Consider the following 20,482-nt stretch of genomic DNA (forward strand, 5'->3'; position numbering starts at 1 on the left):
TGAAGGAAAACAAACCGCAAGGACCGCCTGGAGTTGTAGTTCTCTTGAGAGGCCTCAGCGCAGCGCCTCTCTGGCCCGCGGACTACAAGTCCCAGCGGCCGCTGCGCCCCATGGCGGGAGAGGCCGCTGCTGCCGCATGGCCGCGGTGGGGGGACGGCACCGCCCGGGCCGGGGGCGGCCGCGGGACCGAGCTGGAGCGGAGGGTTCGAGGCTGAGCCGCCACGGCTGAGGCCTGCGGTTATTGGTGTTCAACATCCCGGTTACCACAGAATCAATTAGGCTGGAAAACATCCCTGAGGTCAGCGAGTTCAACCTCTGACCCAACCCCCATCATGTCCACCAGACCAAGGCACTGAATGCCACTTCAAGTCTTCCTTTGAACACCTCCAGGGACCGTGACTCCACCACCTCCCTGGGCAGCGCCTTCTGATACCTAATGAACCCTTCTGTTAAGAAATTCTTCCTGATGTGCAACCTAAACCTCCCCCGGCACACTAACATGCTGTCCCCTTGCCGCTGGTTGGCAGAAGATTCCCGACCCACCTCTGGCTACGATCTCCTTTCACAGAGGTGTAGAGAGCCTCCTTTTCTCCAGGGTAAACACTCCCGGCTCCTTCAGCTACTCCTCATAGGACATACGCTACAGACTCTTCCCCACCTCCGTTTCCCTCCTCTGGACATACTTCGTGGTTGTGCCCCTATAAAAGACCGGTTTAAATCAGCACCACCCGCTGCCGTTTCAAGCAAAGAACTACTGAGGCCGGGGACCCACCCTGGACTGGGATTCTGGCAGGGTTTCACCAGCACTTCTGGTTCCCAAGGTGCCACACGCTGGCATCAGCACCTTCTCATATTTATATACACACACACATTACAATACTCATTGCAGTTCTAATCATATTTACATTTTTCCACTTACCTTGTGGACTTATTTTTTTATGAATGAAAAATAGCACAAGGCTTTATAAAACTTGTAGTCACTGAGCCCTGCCCCAAATTAACAGTGAAAAACACGTTTTGATAGATGCAATAAATCTTATTGATTTTATTACACATTGTATTTTAGGATCACTTTACATTCCTAGACAAAAGAGATGATACAAATAAATATAAGCTGTAAAACTATGGACAGAACTATGGACAGAACTATGGACAGGGTTTTTTTCTACAGATCACCTAAAAGAAGGCGGAGGTGGGTGTTATCTCCAAGGAGCTGAGAGTTGTCATCGACAGCTGTGCCCATAGAAGGATCCTGGGTCACCTCTTCAAAAAGAAAGGGGGCTGGAGAAGGCAGTAAGTACCTGGACCTCAGAGAGTCAACCCCCCACTGCACAGTGCAGCAGGCAGCACCAGTGTTCTCATTTCATTTCCATCTCTGTAACTAATTATGGCTTTTGCAGCTTCTCTTTTCCAGTCTGTGTTTGAACACAGCAGGAACAGACCCCCAGGAATTCCACTGAACTGTTTAAAGACTGATGCACGTTGCCCAGCACAGACAGGAGAGAGGATGGGTCCAGGTACACTCGCTGAAACTCCAGCGCTGCGTGTTCAGTGAGGGCAGATTCACACACCTCAAACTCGCTGAACACTGCCTGCTCTGATCTGTATAAGGCACCGGTGCAGCCCCAGGTGCTCTGGCAGAGGTATCTGTTTCAGAAGATTCAAGCAGCATGCAAATATTTTTTAAAAGGCGTTAGACCTAAGTGAAAGATTTAAGAAAGTGCTTTAATTCCTATGCTTCAGTGTCTCGTGGCGCTTGCTCCCACAGGCCTACTCCTGCTCCATGCCACTTTTTTTTAAAAAAAAGATCCCATTATACAGATCAGAGCAAAAACAATTACGTTGAATGTTAAACATTCCTATGAAGAAAAGGTGAGCAAGGCTGTCTGTCCCAGGGCCTCTTCCAGGAGTCCAGCTGGATTTCCTGCCTTTGGTTAACCAGCAGGAAGCCCAGATGGTTCAGTTAACACCAAAGAAGGGCAAACTCGGCAGGAATGTTTCTTAAAAGCTTCAACCCAGAGCTCAGTTATGTTTTGAACAGGTCAAGACGATGTATCTTAATATCAGTGCCACTGAGCATCTGGTGAAGTTTAAGTCCTTTGGAATGAGAATCCAAAAGCTTCTGTAACAGGCCGAGATTGCCCATGAATACACTGACCAAATCTCCTGCCCAAATCTCCACCCGTAGCCCCAATTTACACACAATGACTAAATATGTAGATTTATTCTTTTCCACTCTACTGAGTTTCTTCCACCTTGCTAATGAATTTCTACAGAATTAAAAGCAGAGCCTTTCTGACACTGTCTCATCAACATGAAAACAGGTTTGCACTGCAGAGCTCCATGGTATCAGCCCTGCCACAAGGGCAGTTTCCAGCATATGAGTTTAATATAGAATAGAATTCCCTATGGAATAGAGCAACTGAAGAAAAGTGTGCACATGTGCAGACACAGACGTGTCTGTGTATTATTCACATAAAACATGTGTACATAGGTATGTACATACACGTGGTTATATATTGTGCTGCTATTTCAGGGTTTTACCCCCCACCCCCCTTTAATTTCAATTCTCTGAGCACTTATACCATACAATCATCTTTTAAATGTCCTAGTACAGAAGATTATGTGCTGGAGAGAAAGGAGGAGAGGGAAGAGAAGGTGATGTTATACTATGCAACAAAAGCCAGTTAAAAGACTCTCTGGATATAAACAGTGCTTTGTAAAAACAAAGATTATACTGGGTTTCCATATTCAGGTTGAAAGAAATTGGTCATGTGCCTGCTCTCTCAATTTTAAGCAAATCCCTCCTTCCTCCACAAAAATTATAATATATATTTATGTGTGTGTGCATATATGTGTATACATCTATTAACCTTGTGACTCGGGAAAGCAGTCCATGGAATGCAGCAGCCAAGTTGGTGTTTAAGGGCCCACCTGGCTCACCTAGGCACCGTGCCTGCAGGATACTCAGGTGAGCTGTTCTGAGCACTTAGTTCCTCCTGCTCAGAGGGTCAGTAGAAAGGAGTTCTCCAGCCTGGATGAAGTCACTCCGTGGACACTTAACGAGCACAAGGCAGAGTCCACACATCAGGGCATGTCTACAACCAGGCAGGTCCTCAGACACTCACATGGGTTAGGCTGGAGGGAGTCATCAGTGAAGGAAACAGGTAAGAATGTTCACAGGATGACAGCCAAGAGCAACCAGAAAAAGTAACATCCCAAGTCTCGATATACAGTGAACTAAAACTTACGAATGAGCTGTGGGGCACTAGACAGGGACACCTTACTCTGTCCTTAGTGTGGAGTTCCACATCCCTCTACCCTGCTACATAAGCCCACTTTAGTTATAGGGCAGCTTTGCAATGAGACTGTCAAAAGCAGGAGTTCTTCCTCCCTTGTTTTCAAAGTAAAACCCCTGGAATTAACACCAGCTTCCATCACCACCCTTGGTTAGGTTGGGTTCACTCCCAGCAGACTCTGAGTGGGCTGAGAGGTGCAGAGAGAAAGCTGCTTAACATGGAACAGGTGAGGCACAAGAGGTACTGAATGCTGAACCTCCTTAGACACGAAGGGAAGGGACCAAACTCCCAGGAGTGCACTAAAAGGCAAGTTCCAGTTGAGAGTCTGAGCCTGGCAGGGAGAGCTCTGAGCTAATGCTATGTTTCCCATCAACAGTAGGAGGCATGAGAAAATGGCCATTGAAGATGTTATATGGACATTGGTTTTAAATGCCAGGGGTAAAGATGGAGGCAAGAGAGAGAAGGAAAGCTGTGGAGCTGACACTGGCATGCAGAGGTGTTCTTTGACAAGGTGGTTCCTGTTGGTAGGGGTGAGGTCTCTAGATCAGCTTAGAGGAGCTCTCACTTGTGCCTGTAAACAAAGAAAGGACTTCAGATTCTACTGCTTCCTTTCTAGAGACCACAGAGTTGTTTTCAAGACCCTTTTCTGTCCTACAGCCCTATGGGGAGGGACAGCTATGTAGTGATGAGGACATGCTGCCACTGCCATCCTGCCTGTTCAGACCCAGGTGATGATGCCAGTCTCTCAAGCAGGAAAACAAAGAACCATACATCTTGTCAAGTTTGAACATATCCTCTGCTTTTTTAGCCTCTTTTAGTTCTCACTCTGGAACCATAGAGTGGTGGTTCTGTTGAGATGACTTTCAACTCTGTCTTCTTAGTGCCCAACAGCCAAAAAGCCCCATGCAGCAGAAGGGCTGGTGCAGGAGGTGGACGGTGATGCTGTGAGGTGATCCCCAGGCTTACCATTGCTCCTAACACACTGTAACGTACCTCATGCATTTTTGATTTCCTAACTAAAATCCATTTCCCACAGAGGCCAAATGCTGAACTGCAAGCACGGATCTTCCCATGGCTCAGTGCCCTTGGACTGGCCTGAGTCAGTAAAACAGCAACAAGGCCATCTCCAGGGAAAGGGGCTGGAGGCTGGCCAGGAGCTCTCTCTGCAGGTTTGTCCTTGTCTCTGCTCCCAGAAGGTAAAGGCTGTTCCCTCCCTGGAGAGGCACTGCTGGTTTTATTTTGGAACCAGCCCTCGTGACTGTGGGTAGAGCTGAGAACTGGGGGTGCCTGATCCTGATGCAGATCCCAGTGATTTCCTTCCAGTTTTCGGTCTGAAGAAGCAAAATTAAAATATAAACAAGAAGAGAAAAGATCTGTCACCTGTTACTTTCCAAAATGAATCTGTAAAAAGCTGATTTTTTTTTTTAAAATTCTCTAATAAACAGTTTTAGGTTTTTCTTCTGTTCTATGTCCTATACCCTGAAAGAAGGTTGTGGCAAGGCAGGGGTTGAGCTCTTCTCCCAAGTAGCAAGTGACAGGCCAAGGTGAAACAGCCTCAAGTTCTACAAGGGCAGATTGAGGCTAGATATTAGGAAAAATTCCTTAACTGCAAGAGTGGTTGAGCCATGGCACAGGCTGCTCAGGGCAGGGGTGGAATCTCCATCCCCTGAAGTGTTCCAAAATGAGTAGATGTGGCACTTCAAGATAAGGTTTAGGAGCATGGTGAGATTCAGTTGGAGGTTGGACCCAAATCTTAAAGGTCTTTTCCAACTTTAATGATTCTATGTTCATTTCTCTCTCTGCTATGCTACGAAGCTCAGCTTCACTTCACTGATGAGAAGTGCTGACCAACAGCAACTGTACTTGCACCTCTGCTGTGGGCCAGTCTTCTCAGGGAAAGTCCAACTCACCTGGGTTTTGATTTTTTATTTGAAGTGCTCTCAAAGGTTGAGGCGTCCACTTGAATCTCATCTTCTTCCTGCAGAGCTGCTTCCAGAGCTGCCTGGACCTTGGGAGCAATGGCTGGACCTTCATAGTTCCTCGTTGTCCGGCTGGGCCTGTCCAGTTCCAGTAACACAATGTTCTCTGCCTGAGACAGGAAAAGCAGAATCAAAGTCTCCATGTTTTCACACAAACTGTTACTTTGCCCTCCAGAAACTTAATCTGAAGTAGTTTATAAATGTATACAGGACACTACAAATTTACATTTCAAAGAAGATCACACAATCAATCCCCTCTGGAATTTACAATCCCCTGATCACAGGGGTGAAGAGACAAAGGTTCAACCACATCTGGGCTTACCCTGTACCGAGCCTCTGTATGATTCATCATGGATGTCCTGGCGTGTTGGCTCAGAGGTCTTTTGTACCCCACAGCAGATACCGGTCTTTTCATCATCTGCTGGTTGCTAGAGAAAAAACAGAGACTCAGGCTGTTATACCCTAAAACCAAAGGTTCTTCTTGAAGTTTATGAGCAACATCTGCAAATTCCATGCAGAAATATGTTTCAACACAGCAGAAACCACCCAGGCTGCATCTGTAGGAGCATGAAAGAAATATGATAGGAATGCAATGCTATTTTAAGGGTGAATGCACTATTACATGTATTTTACATATAATTGTTGTGTTTGCCTATTAGAAAAATCATAACCTCTAAAGAATTCTCCTGACTGTACATTCCTACTTTATAGCACCTATTAAGAGGAAAAAAATTTTATGTTTTATTTTATTTCATTATGCATCAAGAAGCTGTGAACTCTAGAGGGCCAGTTTAAATCCCCAATTCAATCCCTCTTTTGTTCTTGACAGCTAGAGGGTTTCCTGTGACCTGTAATTCCATCCCAAGAGCAGAAGTACACTCACTCCAGACGGGTTATGGGATGTAGTTTCCAGTTGTCTTCCTCTTCATCAAGGAATGATCTGTTCATAATCTTATTCTTTTCTTCCAAGGGAATAAAGTTTTCAATAATCAGGTGCCTACATGCAAGCACAAAAATGAGAAATATACAAGAAACATAATTAGCAGTGTCTTTCCTCACTGCTCCTCTCCCACTGATGTAATACAACCCTGGAAAAGGAGGAATGGTTTAGTTTTCTCATGGTTAACTCCTATTCCACAAGTATGTGCAAGGCAGTCCCTCTACTCCCTGCCCCAAGAAACCCTCTCTGTTACAGTTAATGACAGGCAGTGGCGTGATGGGACTTACTTTAGCTTTAGTTCCCTGGTGAGTTCATTCTGGGTCTGCTCCATTTCCTGGCGCCCCTTGATGTGCTCTTCTTGGAGATCATGGATCTCTGCCTTCACAGCTTGCAGCTTAGAAAATAACTGGAGCACACAACAAGAGCCAAAATCCATCACTTGCCAAAGCTCCTCTCACCTTCACACACAAGTTGATTTTATTCCCTGCCCGGTAGACAGGGAATATTTTTTTATTTTTACCTTTTTGAGTTTTTTTGTCTTTATGTCCACCTCTTGCTGAAGAGAACTATAGGTCTCCTTCAGCTCTAGTGTTTCCTCATCCCGACTTTCCATCTGTTGCTGGATTTCTCGCTCCCGACGTTTCTGAAGAAAGTGACAACATGGCATTAAAGACCACAATTACCTTGTCACCTCCAGCTGACACACATGACACCAACGCTCAGGATACGTTTCCTTCCCTGCCTATCTCTTGCCATAGAAATACCAGAAATGTTAACTCTTATTTGTTAACTCCTATCTTCTGCTGTTAAAATCAGATAGTGTGAAAAAGGCTCAAGCTTCTACTAAAGGAATCAAATGTAATTTTAAATTTTTTACTTTCCTTTTTATCAGTTTGTACTGGTTATTGTGTTTAAGAGTCACCAACAGAATTTGCATAACAGAAAAGAAATTTTAGCACAGAGTAAAGACCTCTCCCTTGAGCTAAAGGCTGAACTGGTACTTTTAGAGGTCTTACAATCACTTCTGCACTTACAAACAGCTCCAGTCAAGATAGGAGTTAAATCTTTACCATGAAGAACTAGAAGAAAACTATTATAAATCTTTTTAACATACTTTAAAAGAACAACAAATATGACACAAGCCCTTCTCCCTTCTTTTCAAAATACAATTGCCAATAAACCAATCTTAGGGTTAACCCTGGGAAAACTTGATGGTAATTTCCCTGACACAATGTTTTACAAAAGTTCTGCAGCAATGCTTTTTATACAAAAAAATAAATCTCCTTCCTTTACCTGTTCTGCAATTTCCTGTCGTTTCTGTTCCAGGATTTTCTGCTGTTCATTGGTGTGATCCACAATATTTTTCCCTCCTACCAGCAGCTTGCTTTCCATTGTCTGAAAGGAAAAACCAGGTCAGAAGTTTCTCTCAGCGATTACAGAGGGTAATATTCTCTCCTATGGATACAACTTCTTCAGGGCAGCTCCCTTATTTAGCCTTCTCTTTCAAGGGAGCTGCTACAAGAATCACTATTTCTTAAAATTTCTATAAAACTGTGGGATTAATGTAACAGTAACTTGTTTAGAATAAGTCATCACTGCAATGTGTGGCAAAGATGAAGAACCAAAAAGTGTGCTCCCCTGTAAATAACTTGTTAATGATCTGTGACAGAAAGAAACATTTTTAGTGCCACTTGCTTGCAAGAAGATGCATTGTCTTCTATTGTGCCAATTGCTTAAGATCACCACATAAGAACAATGAAACAATTCATGAATATTGAAATACATGATTAATTGTGGAAATTTCAACTTCTGGCTAGAAACAGTGTATTTTAAAATCTCCCAACCTAAACACAAATCGCTATCCTGGAAAATTCCTGTGAAATATCTTTCCAAACTGGGAAACCCTTTATTTTCTCCAAAGCCTAAGAAAATTGCTTTCAAAGAGTATGAGAAGGAAGAGTTCTACCTTGATTTTAGCACTCAGCATCTCTGTTGCTTCTTTCTCTCGCCTCAGGTCCTCCATTTTCTTCTCCTTCTCTTTTAGCAGCCTCATCTTTTCTTCTGCTACCAAGCTGTGATCCTCGACTATAGCTTTCTTCTCAATCTCCAGCTTTTCTTGTTGCTCCCTCCAATAGTCATCTTTGTCATCTCCTTCATCCTCACCCTCTTCAGTGTCCTCCTCCTCTTCTCCACCCTCCCTCCTCCTTTCCCTCCTCTTTCTTTTGCCAATAGACCGTTTTTCCAACTGTGCCTTGAGTCGAGCAATCTCTTCCTGGAATTCCCGCAGCAGAGCCTCCTTAGGATCCTCATTCACTTGTGGCTTGTTCTTGATGTTTTTGGCACGGTTGGCATATCTCAGTGTGGTCAGCGTCTCCTCTACATTGTAAGAGGCAGGGCCTATATTGGCCACCATCACAGTTTTGGCATTGCCACCTAATGAGTCCTGAAGTAGCCGGGTCAGCTTGGAGTCCCGGTACGGAATGTGCGTGCTTTTGCCATCTACCAGGGCAGAGATAACGTTGCCCAAAGCTGAGAGGGAGAGATTGATTTTAGTGGCTTCCTTCAGCCTTTCCCCCTGTGCTCCAGTCTTTGCTTGCCGCTCGCTGCCTGCCAGGTCAACCAGGTTGAGCTTCCCAACACGGATGTGGTTCTCTCCATCCAGTCCCAACTCGCTGCACTCGATAGTGATCTGGAAAATGGCATGGGATCGAGAGCTGTGCTCGTTCATGTTGGTGGCACCAACGGAGCGGTTCTGGTTTCCCAAATTCATGATGTGCTCTATCTCTTTGACGCTTTTCGTAACAATGGTGGTCAAATCCTTAACAAAAACCCCTGTGTCTGGTCTCTCCTTCAACTCCAGCCGCTTGGACTGATCCTTTGATAACAAGTCTCTGATTTCTTCTTGGTATATTTCCAAATAAGACGCTCTAACTAAGTATTGCTGATTTTGAGATCTAGAGATGTGGGTGAAGATGTGGTCAAATGAATTGGGGATGACCCCTCTCTTTTCGGGATCACCACGCACCCCTTCCATCGTATACGTTTTCCCTGTCCCAGTCTGCCCATAGGCAAAGATTGTCCCATTAAACCCTTGCAGAACGGAGTCCACAAGAGGCCTGAAGGTCTCATCATAGAGTTCGACCTGTTTGGAATTCCAGTCATACACAGCATCAAAGGTGAACATTTTAGGCAGTTCATGAGATGAACCTCGTGGATTCTTCACTGAGACCTGCCCTAACTTGACATCCACGTTGACAACTTTCTCATAGGAAGCAGTTTTCTCTTTGCTGTTCATGGGCCGGCAGCGCACGACCACCCGCACGGACTCGGAGCTCTTTGACTTAGACATGATGGCAGGGCTGCAGCTGGTGTGATCCTGTTGGTGGATGATCCCGTGCTACTAACCTGAAACAAAAACAAAGCAGGAATGTCTGAAGGGAGTTTTCTGCAGGGGACAGCTTTTCACAAAGCCAAAGACTCGCCTCATCAATTTGAGCAGCATTTTGCATTCATTAAGTTGCAAGGGATTTTGAAGAACTAAAATAAGGTACAACATGAAAACCCTGAACTGAGACTGAATTATTTTACCATAGGCTGTGCATCAAATGGTATCATTTTTACAAGCTCTGGTGCAAAAACTCATAATCAGATTACATCTTTACAGTTGGTAAAGATCCTTTTCTTGACCCTTAAAATAATAATAAACCTTTTAAAACTATTTATGAAAAGAATACTTTGCCATTCATTTCCTTTTCAGTCAGACCTTTTGTTTTAAATCTCTGGTTTTGAAAATCTAGCACAGGCTTTCTCTCTCTGGAGCATAAGCCTGCTATTATCTTTTCTTTTGGCAATATACTTTTATCAGGATTCCCCACAAAAGCCAGCCCTGCTCAGCTACACTGACCTACTGGCTTCACTCCTGCTCTGGTGTTCCAACTGCATCAGGTTTACAGGACTCACCACCAACCTAAACTCATGTTGCATAAACCTAGATCACAGACCCAACTCGTTCATGACTCTGGGTAGAGTGCATCCTCCAGTCATCAGCAAGATGAACTGCCATTGAAAATGGAGCAAAAAGCCTCTGCTCCTGAACTGCTAAATCAGTCACTGCTAAAGCCTCACACAGGAGATCTCAATGCCACAACTTGGGGAGAATGCCATGCAATTACTAATAACCCTTTTTATTTCCAAAATATCTTCCAACAAGATCCTTCTGAGATCCTTCTGCCAACTAGAACTAAGTGTGAAACTAATACACACAGGAAACCCCAGGCAGTGCTGGCACAGGTTCAGGTGTGGCCTCCTTGGGATGTGTTCACTGTTCCCTTCCCAGCCAGATCAGCAGGAAACAGGGATTTTTGCCTAATTGGTTTTTACTTGATAATTGCATGTCTCAGGAGAGTTTCTCCAACAAGGTGGCAGAGAACTTCAGGGCCAGAGCTAGTGGATGGGAAAGGACACACAATTCCAGCCCAATATACAGACAGTCAGACTGGCGAAAAGTAAAACAGAACTAACAGATAAACAAGCTTAAGAATTGTACAGAAACCTCAATATGGCCTTGAGAATTTCCATGGGTCTGTGGGGGGAAACTCTTTGCTTCTCCGTCTTCCCATAAAAATACTGAACTGGACACTCATTCAGAATTCACTCTACACCCTGCACAGTGAGTTCAAACTGTTGCAGGAATTTTTGGTTTTGCTGAATAAAACAATTTTCCTCCTAATTGACAGCTCCAGATAAAGGCGACCTTCCTGTCTGACCCACAGCAAACACACATTCTGGAGCACAAACGAGGCCAAATCTTGGCAGAACCACAAAGAACAACTCTCCCTCTTTTCATCCTGAGGAGCTGTATACATTAACACATGCTTCCCTTTCCACAGCTCTGAGAGACATTCCAGTAATTCAAGTTCACAAGAGACAATTTTCTGACAAGGTCACCTGACAACCATTGTGTCACGTATCTGCATGCTCACACTGGCAAATACTCCAATTAGGCACAAGTTCTGACAAGGATTTATTTTATGTATTGAATATCTAAAATACTGCTCTGATGAGAAGTGCTGCATTTGTAAGCAACTATGACAAATATTAAATGATCAGAGTTAAATTAGTATTGCCAGGGGTACACCTTGAACAAAAATTATGTTGCACATTTGCTGCTCCTCTGGGTGTACCTCCTCACCATCAGCTTTTGACACCTTTCCCCACTTCACTTGCAAGTCTCTTTTTGTAGTGACAAACAACTGATTTTACCCCTGATTTGGGCTACTTTCATAACAACCCATCACGAAGCATCTCCAATTATTTTAGCTACTGCGGTGAAGTTTACTGGAACCATAACAAATTATGGTTCTTCTCAGATTTATCCAAGTGTGTAACTGGAAAATAAAACCAATTAGTTAGCATTGTTTGTACTCCCCAGAAACTCCAGGGCAGTGTTTGAACTGCCAGAGTGGCTGAACATGAATGGCCAGAAAGCTGGGAATGCTGCCATGCCATACACTCTTCTCCATCAAAGATAGGAATTTTTTTCATTAAATTAGTCCAGCCTAAACTGACTTGGGCCAGGTCCCTGCAAGTCAGGGTCTAGGTTGAGATGGATGCATTGGCAAATGTGCCCCTGGTGACCAAGAGGGGAGGATGGACAGAAATTGAAGCATTTTTATTTATTTCATTCAACACAAGATTATGCCTGAAAAAATGAGCAATGCCACAACTTCAATACAAGCTAGGGCAACCACTTTTCCTCAGAAACTTCCAGGGGTTGGGAGGTGCTGTGCCCCAGGCACAGTGCTCACCTCAGCCACCTGCCCTGACAGGTGATGTCCTGAGGCTGCTCTGCTTCCTGCCTTAAACATCTCTGAAAGATTTCCTTGGAACTGCCCAAACCTTTCCCTTGCATCCCTGTGCATCTCGAGGTACCACTCAAAGCATTCCATTGCTTCTCGCCATTCAAATCTTTCAAATACTTGTGGTTTCATAATATCACGGTTGAATTGTGTCTTTCCCTCCCGTCCCAAGCCGAACCACCCTTTGTACTGCTGTTTTCCTCTCGCCTCCCTGCCAAACGCTCCGCAGGCCGGGCAGGACATCCCGGTGCTGCCGCTGGAGCCGAGCCAGCGGTGCCACCTGTGCCACGGTGAGCCCTGGTTTCACTCGGCGTCTGGTGTCACCTGTGGTCACCTCTGTCGCTTCAGCAAGCCACCCCGCGGGTGTTCCCCCCTCCCCGGGACCGCGGGATTCACCCGAGCATCACCCACCGCCCTCGCGGCTGCGACACCGGGCGCTGCAGGGAAGGGAACCCGGGGACAGCGAGGAGAGTCGGTGGAGAGGGGGAAGAAGCACAGGCAGCGGGGGACACACATCCGAACGGGGCCACCCACCCGCGACATCGCCCCCGGCAGCGCGGCCGCGGGCGGATCCTGCCGCCTCCCGCGCTCGCCCCAAAGCGGTCCGGGCCGTGCCCACAGCCGGCACCGGGGACGGCCGAGGAGAGCGGCGGGCTGTCAGAGACCCGCGGTGTGCCAGCCCGGGGTGGGTCGTGGTGGGAAGGGGAGGGGGGGGATCGGGGATGCTCGGGGCGGGGTGCGGGGCCGGGCCGGACTCACCTGCGCCGTCACCATGGAGCCGCTCGGCCGCTCCTCCCGCGGGCCCGGAAGCGGCGCGGCCGCTCCGCCCGCCCGTGACGCGCTTCCCTGGCAACGGCCGCTCCCGGATGGGGCCGGGACAAAGGGGTCCCCGCTGCGGGCATCCCGTACTCCGCCAAAACCCGAAACTCACGCCTTTTACCCCAGCCGGGTGGGTCCCGCCGCTCTGCCGCACTCGGGCTGGGGCCTTTAAAATCCTCCAAAGCTCGGGAGTATTTCCAAGGAGAAAAAGATCACCGCAAAGAAAAGGCGTTTAAGAGTTAAAACGTCTTAATCAAGAGCTGTCTGGACCGCAGCAGTGCAGTGGAGGCTGCAGCTCTGGTATCAGAGACTCCTGCAATGGAGGAAGGAATGTTGGTGTACTACGAGTGTTTGAATACAAAATCAAGTTTTTATTAGTACAAAAAAATACCTTATTAAAAATAAACACCCCACCCTAACATTTTAATACTTTGTCTTCCCAACAGTGTGGGGAAAGGCTTCCCCGGCTCCACAGCAAGGCAAGGCAGGCCCAAGATCAGTAAACTGTATGACACAAGGAGGTTCAGTCTTCAAAAGCCCAGCTCCCAAAGGCCTCAACCAGATAATTTTCCCCCAATTCCCATGATTTTTGAAGCCAACCCTGAGGAAACAAGAGACGAGTTTTTGCCACCCTGACACCTAGGGGACCTTCTCATTTTGCCCTCTTTTGCTCACTCTCCTGAGCCCTCAAACTCCTTCAGAGCTCAGAAACATTTCAAGGAGGAAAAGATCACCATAAAAAGAAACATTTGGAGTTAATTGCTCATAACAGCCTTGCCTGGACCACAACAGTACACTGGAGGCAGCAGCTCTGGTACCCAAGTAGCATTTTGATAAAATGAACCGTTCTGTACTCAGTATTTGGACCAGAAAATGAAGTCACAGAAGCACAAAAGGCATTGGTCAAGTTGAGTCTCACCATGTTGGGATTATCAGTGTTACCAGCATCAAACTGCACCAGGCCAGAGGGGTTTGGGCTGTTTCTTCCCCATCAATGAAGAACTTTCCAGAGTTACCTTCATTGGGAACTGCCCCAGACAAGGATAATACTCTCAGAGGGGTTACCTTAAAAAGTATAAAAACAAAACAATACTATATAGACCCAGGTATGACATACCCAACCCCACTACAGCTATTTTAAAAACCTTGGCTCAAAGCTTCTCTTCTACCACAGACCTCACTGACATCAACAGCTACAAAGCTACGAGCCCTCAATCTCCAGTTCTGGACTGGCTGTGACAGATCTCCTCCCATGTCCCTGCACACACCTTGCCTCAGGCTGATGCAGAGAGGCTGAATAGGCAGCTGTCATGTCACACCATGTCCCACTGCACTCCTTCAGCACCACCAAAGAGATCCAGGGCCCCATAGCATTGAGTATGGAATCTCTCTGGACAGGAGAAGGGACACTGAGGCACTGTGGTGACACAGGTCTGGTAAGACAACTGTGGTCCTTGATAAAACCCAGAGCTTTTTCAGTCCTGAGCTTTCCTTGCACACCCTTTCCAGGGAACCTGATATGCCTGACTAAAGTTTTACATTCAAAAAGAACCAATTATGGTCAGTTTTGGACATGAAGCTTCAAAACATCTCCAGGTGAGAGCTAAGAATTAACAGAGAAAGAAAAGAAGAGGAAATCTGAGCAGCTGCTTCATCATGATTGTTGGTGAATCCCAAGTAGTGAGAATGGAGAGCTATAAAAGCTACATCTTAAAAAACTATGTATAGTTTATAGTTTCCTATAAACTACATGATTTAAATTTCTATCTGAGCTCACGCTGGAAACCCAGGAGAGATCAGACAGAACAGTCTGGAAGGGACTGTGAGGAACACTGGAGGGCAGGAGCTCTCCCACAGCCCAGCAGTGACTGCCCACAGGGAATGCTGCAGCACCAAGGACCCAGCACGGAGCCTCTTCCTCCTTTGGTTAGAATTCATCCCGCAGCCTCGGTGGGTGGTCCATGCCAAAAAACGAGGAGGGTTTCCCATGGATGTCACGCTCTCTTTTCACAAAGGCAGTGAAGGAAGAGACACAGTTCCCAATGAAGTGGTCGGACTGGCCAAGGATGTACAGATCAATCTGAGGTACTTCTGGTTGCAAGCTGACAACCTTGAGCTGCAGAGAAACGAGGAGAGCAGATGAATCCAGTCAGCTATTATCACAATCCAATGTCTTGGCATAGTATTAGAAATGGAATACACAACACTAAGAGAGCTTTGTCTTTCTCTGCCCTATAACTCATTTATGATTAGATCAATGTCAGAGCATTTCTGAAAATCACTTAGGTTTATTTAATTTAAACCCTTTTCATGGAAATACTAACTCCAGTGCCAGATAATGCTCTTCAATCTCTTGGGGGGAAAAAAAAAAGTTTTACAGGATAATTTTTATTGCTATGAGCCAAATTCACTTTGTGATGCCAATATTTGGCTGTGAATAACCTATTCCACAACTGCCTGTCTGCTGCCCATGACAGCCTCGGGCCAGAATCCAAGGGAGGTTTTATCCAAGCACTCCTGCCAGAAGAGATTTCTGGAAGACTCACCTTTCCCTGGAAGAACTGCTGTATTTCCGTTGTGTAGGGCTCAGAATCGGTAGCAATATAAACAGATTTAGCTTCAGTCTTTGCTACCCAGAGCTTGAGAGCCCGTTTGATCTCTCTGAGGTCTGGCAGGCACATGTCCATGGTGAGAGGCACTGCAGCACTCCGGTCATAGCCCACACACTGTGGTGAAGCCATGAAATGTGGCCCAGCCGTCCCATCCTTTAACATGTTGCAGGCATTTTTCTATTAGAAGAGGAAAAGAGAATCACAGGATCATCAAAGCAGAAGACCTCTGAGATTATAAAGTCCAAACTTTGAACAGATACCCCATGCCCACTAAACCTTATCAGAGAGTGCCACATCTACTTGTGTTTTGGACACTTCCAGGAATGGCAATTCCACCATGGGCCTGGGCAGGCTGGGCCAGTGCTCAATCACTCTTTCCTATGTCCAACCTGAACATCCCCTGGTGCAAACTGAGGGCATTTCCCTTTGTCCTGTTGCTGACAGCAGAGGCAGAACCCCATCTGGCCACAGCCTTTTTTCATTTCCCAAGCACCACATTCGAGTAAGTAAACACCACCACATCCCCAAACTCTGCCTTCTGAAAGAATCCCAGCGGCACTGCTAACATACAGGGAGCTCCTGGATGCCAGCAGGGATCAGGTGGCTCTCCCAGCACAGCTCCATTTTGAGCAGCTTTGTCCACATCCCACTTGTCACCAGCCTCCAGGTGCTGCCGTACCCAGTCCGAGCCGATCCTCAGGTGAATGCCGACGTAGGGCCGGAGCAGCAGAGACTGGATATAAGATTCTCCCTTCTCCACCATTGCATCCGACCACTCCATGTACTTCTGCAGGGGCCGGTGCTCCTCCAGGACAGGGAACTGGGCTGGAGCTCCAGGTAAGGCAAGAACAGGGTGCTCAGAGGGTGGAAACCTACAGAAAACCAAACCCAGCAGTGTGAAACGTGACCTCCATGAAGACTGCTGTGAAGGTTAGAGCAGAAAGCAGGAACACTCCAAAATATGCAGCATTTATTGTTCCAAATTTAGATAATTTTAGCTGTTTTGCCATCTGAAGAAATCTCAGGGACTGTATTTTACCTCAGACCTACCTTTTATCTGATAGACAATAAGAAAAGAACCTCAAACATACAGTGAGGAGCTACCAAGCAATGGGATGGTACATTTTCACCCTAGACTAGAGCAATTCTGGCACCCAAACATACTGATAACCACTAAAGTCACCCATAGCTCTGAAAACACAAGCAGCAAAATACAGTTCATAATCACCAACAGAGAATCAAATTCTTTTTATTAATTACATATCTAATGAACAAATACTTAATAAATTAAATATTCCTGGCTCAGAAGTCAATCAGCCTAACAGAGCTCATACCTAAAATAATGCCCACAGGAAGTGTTCAGAAAATATTTATTGGAAAACGCATTAATATTTTAAGTTATATTACTAACTAACCACTTCAATCTCTCCCCTAAAACGTAAAAGTTGCAGTACACAGTTGCAGCTGCTTTCATGAGTGACTCTAAATGCCCACAGTGACCAGCCAGCACTTTTCCATCTTTTTGCTACCTTTGGATCCAATGATCTTTGTATGCAGGACTGAAGGAAATTCCCTTGAAGAGCTCAGACTTATCAAAATCCACTTGGAACTGATCCCAGAAGGGACCAAATGGATTTCCATCCTGCAAAGAAAAGACAAGTGTTCATTCAGTGCATACACAGAGCCTGAAAGATGGATCTAGCAAGATCCTGAGGTGCAAAGCAGGAGCCTCTTCCAGGATGGAATACAACAGCCTGTTTGACACATCAGCTCCACAGGAAGGAGACACTGAAATACATTAAGGGAAGTTCAGTGAGATTGTTGCAAAGGTTGTCTTAAAGAACGAGGACACCACAGCTTCCAAAGTTTTAGTTAAGAGAGGTTACTTTAACACCAGCTGGAAAACTATCACAGCAAGGAAACAAGAGAGATGGAGATAAGCTACAGTCACAGTCAAGTCTGAAGTGATAAAATCTACTTGCAGAGACTGTATCCCGATCCCCAAGCACTTGTAGACAAAGAATACTGATGATGGCACAACATGCCACTCCACAAGTGGTGAAAGCAATGTCACACAGACCGATTTGCATGGCTACCTGAATGAGTCAGTCGTAGCCTCTGAAATTAAGCCGTGCCCGCGGGGCATAAGGAGGAACTCACCTTCATGGGACACGTGTTTTTGTCCGCGCTTCTTTGGGCAGCAGCCTCGAAGCAATAAGCCACTCTCCTGCCGGGCGGCCAGTGTCGGGGCGCCAGATGCTCCATGAAATGCTCCAGGCTGATCACGCGGTGGTACCGCCGGAGCGGCTCCAACCTGAAGTGCTCCGAGTAGGGGACGTGCAGCTATGGGAGAGCAGAGCCCGTGAGCCGGGGGTCCCCTTACCCGGGACCCGCAGCTCATCCCCGGAGAGCTCCCAGCCCTGCCCGCCGCGACCCCGCTCCCTCCCCGCGCCCGCCGGGGGCTCACATTGGTGTAGGGCGGGCGGTGGTGCCGGTACTCGATCCAGGGCGGCACGGCCAGGGTCCGGTTGAGGGCGCGGGCGAAGGCCAGGGCTCCCAGGAAGTGCTCGGCTTGGTTACCGAAGCGGCCTGCGAGAGATGGGGCTCAGGCGGGGACCGCGCCGGGGACGGGTCGGGCACGGACCGGGGGATGCGCCGGGGCATGGACCGGGGAATCAGCGGGGAACGGAGCGCGGACTGCGCCGGGGGATGAAACGGGGTCTGCAGCACCGCGGTCTGCAACCGGGAGATGCACAGGGGGCCCGCACCGGGAGAGCCTCACCCATGCAGGGACAGTAGAGCAGGTACCCGGCCTCGTCCCAGGCGGGTGCCGCGTCGCTTCCCGCCGCCATCACCGGGAGAAGCAGGAGGAGGACGAGGAGTACCGGGACCGGCGGCGCCGCCATGGCTGCTCGTCGGCGGCCAGAGCCCGGCGCCACCATCCCGTCATGCCCCGCGGCGGGCCGCTCTGGCGGCCACCACCGAGGCGTGACGTCACTCCCACAAGGCCCCGCGCAATGGCGCCGCCGGGGCCGGGACCGGAGCCGCGCCTGGCGGGGCCCGGGGGAACGGGGTGAGCGAGGGGGGGCGAGGGAGGGGGGCGGCACCGCAGCGAGGGGCGGTGGCACGGCCGTATCCTCCCCTCAGTGGTGGGGTTCCCTCAGGGGACAGGGGGGCGTGTGAGGAGGAGGAGGATGCGGGGCGGAGGGGGGCGGCGTAGGCCGGGCCCGCCTCCCTCCCCTCAAGGCTGCGGGGCGGGGGTAGGATGTGTGATCCCGTTCCACCGGGGCTGCATTATCCACGGAGCGCTCCCGGGGGTGGGGGTGTCCCGGTTGGCTTCCGAGGCAAACGGCGGAGGTGCCAGAAGGAGGTGCGAGTTGCCCCTCGCGGCCACCGCCGGCACCTCCGCCGTTTGCAAAGCGGTTGCCACAGCACCTCTGAATTCCCTAGAATTCCAGTGTGATCGTTTATGCATTAAAAACATAAAAAATTAAACTCTTGTCTTCTTCCAGGTAGCTTTGAAACTGGCCTAGATGGCCAGGCTTTTTCGGAGGGAAAGGAGCAGTTCCCTGGTGAAAGTGGCAGAGACTCCCAGGATACCTGCACAGCTCTGGAGGAAGAGGTAGAGAACACTCATCTTTTCTGGGATATATTTCATAGAGAGGTGAATTATTCATACTTTTAGCACCCAGAAAGAGAGATTCTTTGAGCCACAGGCCTCCTGCACCCTGAGGGGTCAGACCAGCTGTCACATCATGCTGGTTTGTCCCAAAGTGGCACCTCAGCAGTTCTGGTCCTTTATTGTTCTGCTCTGACCACATAGATTTAGCCTGCACAAAACCAAGTTTTGTTCTTAACAGGCATCCCCAAAGCTCACAGTGACATGTTTTCTTGGAGTCATCCTGTTTCCCAGTATTTTTCACCCTGAGGGAACCATCCATGGTATTTGGGGTGATGGTGCAGTCACAGTAATTGTAATTTCAGCTCTTCATAACGTTCCTTGAGCACTTGGGGGTTGGTTTGTTCCCTCGCAGTTGCACATCCTGCCCACAACTCGCACTCATGTTGATGTGCAGCAGGAAGTTCCTTCTCTGAAGCAATCATGGAGTGAGGGTTTGATGCTATTTTAAGAAGAGTTTCTCAGGCAGCCACATTGAGTGAAAGAGATCGGTTTTATTTCAGCTGACCGTTTACCAGTCGAGCTGGAGGTAGAACCCTATAAAAACATTTTACTTCGCCAACACACAGGTCGAGAACAACCTGCTAAGAGAGATTAATGTAGAACCTCGTCAACATGAAACCCAGAAAAGCTTACAGGAGGTGTTTTTTGTTGAACAGGAAACAGTTTGAGCTTCAATTATTAATGGATGAGAGCATCAAATTAAAAAAAAGAGTTAAAAATTGCTCATTACAGTAGAAAACTTGCTGATGCAGAGAGGCAGAATCTGCCTCACAATCGAAAAGTGAAAATACAATGAGTAATCCCACCCTGAAGAGGAGCAGCATCCGTTGCCTTCCAGAAAAAGGTGTGGTGTTGATGATAATTGCAAGTTTTCTTCCTCAGCCCTGTTCAGCCGCATGCGGGGGTTCAGATTGATTTGCTTTGGAGACGGTCTTGCCCAGTGCACCAGGTTGGTAGCAGAAAGGATGGGAAAAGAAAATACAAGAGAACCTTGGTTTCTCTGAGAATATCTGGGAGGGAATTCCATATAGGCAGAAACCAAGAGCAAGTGAGAATATGAAAAATTGGGATGAGAAGTGATCCACAAAACCCACAGGGAAAGGTATTTAGAGCTACTAATAGTCACCTTTTCAGAAGAAAATAAATCTACCAGGTAACATGGGCTCTTAATAGTTGCAGAAAATGCAATTCAGAAAAAAGTTTAACATAGTTTTATTCAGGTAATAAGTTAGGGGGAAAAGACAGAAGAAAAATATTGTTGATTGGAGTTCACCATGACTGGAAACACGCATC

The 20,482-nt window shown here is 47.4% G+C and overlaps 2 protein-coding genes across 2 annotated transcripts; both read right to left on the bottom strand.

Moving 5' to 3' along the window:
- Window positions 1-4,162: 4,162 nt before the first annotated feature.
- On the bottom strand, window positions 4,163-12,946 carry KIF3B (kinesin family member 3B). Its single transcript, XM_062505083.1, has 9 exons — window positions 12,836-12,946; window positions 8,185-9,623; window positions 7,512-7,613; window positions 6,739-6,861; window positions 6,506-6,624; window positions 6,162-6,275; window positions 5,601-5,706; window positions 5,210-5,388; window positions 4,163-4,630 (listed from the first exon to the last, which is right to left on the bottom strand). The coding sequence occupies exons 2-9, from the start codon at window positions 9,565-9,567 to the stop codon at window positions 4,534-4,536; spliced, it is 2,223 nt and encodes a 740-aa protein (XP_062361067.1). The 5' UTR covers window positions 9,568-9,623; window positions 12,836-12,946; the 3' UTR covers window positions 4,163-4,533.
- Window positions 12,947-13,252: 306 nt separating this feature from the next.
- Window positions 13,253-18,449, bottom strand: POFUT1 (protein O-fucosyltransferase 1). Its single transcript, XM_062504977.1, has 7 exons — window positions 18,290-18,449; window positions 17,975-18,096; window positions 17,668-17,850; window positions 17,037-17,149; window positions 16,187-16,379; window positions 15,442-15,684; window positions 13,253-15,011 (listed from the first exon to the last, which is right to left on the bottom strand). Exons 1-7 carry the CDS (start codon window positions 18,447-18,449, stop codon window positions 14,823-14,825), a joined length of 1,203 nt encoding a protein of 400 aa, XP_062360961.1. The 3' UTR covers window positions 13,253-14,822.
- Between the last annotated feature and the right edge of the window lie 2,033 nt (window positions 18,450-20,482).

This window comes from Cinclus cinclus, chromosome 18 (genome assembly GCF_963662255.1).
Source record: "Cinclus cinclus chromosome 18, bCinCin1.1, whole genome shotgun sequence".
Classification (NCBI taxonomy): domain Eukaryota; kingdom Metazoa; phylum Chordata; class Aves; order Passeriformes; family Cinclidae; genus Cinclus; species Cinclus cinclus.

Bases quoted from the DNA above. Each gene is read 5' to 3' on its own strand.
- KIF3B (XM_062505083.1), bottom strand. From the start codon at position 9,567: ATGTCTAAGTCAAAGAGCTCCGAGTCCGTGCGGGTGGTCGTGCGCTGC. The intron at 7,614-8,184 runs GTAGAACTCTTC...TTTTCCTTTCAG, and splicing joins TGCTGAGTGCTAAAATCAAG to ACAATGGAAAGCAAGCTGCT. The intron at 6,276-6,505 runs GTAAGTCCCATC...GCTTGCATGTAG, and splicing joins ACCAGGGAACTAAAGCTAAA to GCACCTGATTATTGAAAACT.
- POFUT1 (XM_062504977.1), bottom strand. From the start codon at position 18,449: ATGGTGGCGCCGGGCTCTGGCCGCCGACGAGCAGCCATGGCGGCGCCG. The intron at 16,380-17,036 runs GTAGCAAAAAGA...GGTTTTCTGTAG, and splicing joins AAAGATCATTGGATCCAAAG to GTTTCCACCCTCTGAGCACC. The intron at 15,012-15,441 runs GTGAGTCTTCCA...GTTTCTCTGCAG, and splicing joins AGCAGTTCTTCCAGGGAAAG to CTCAAGGTTGTCAGCTTGCA.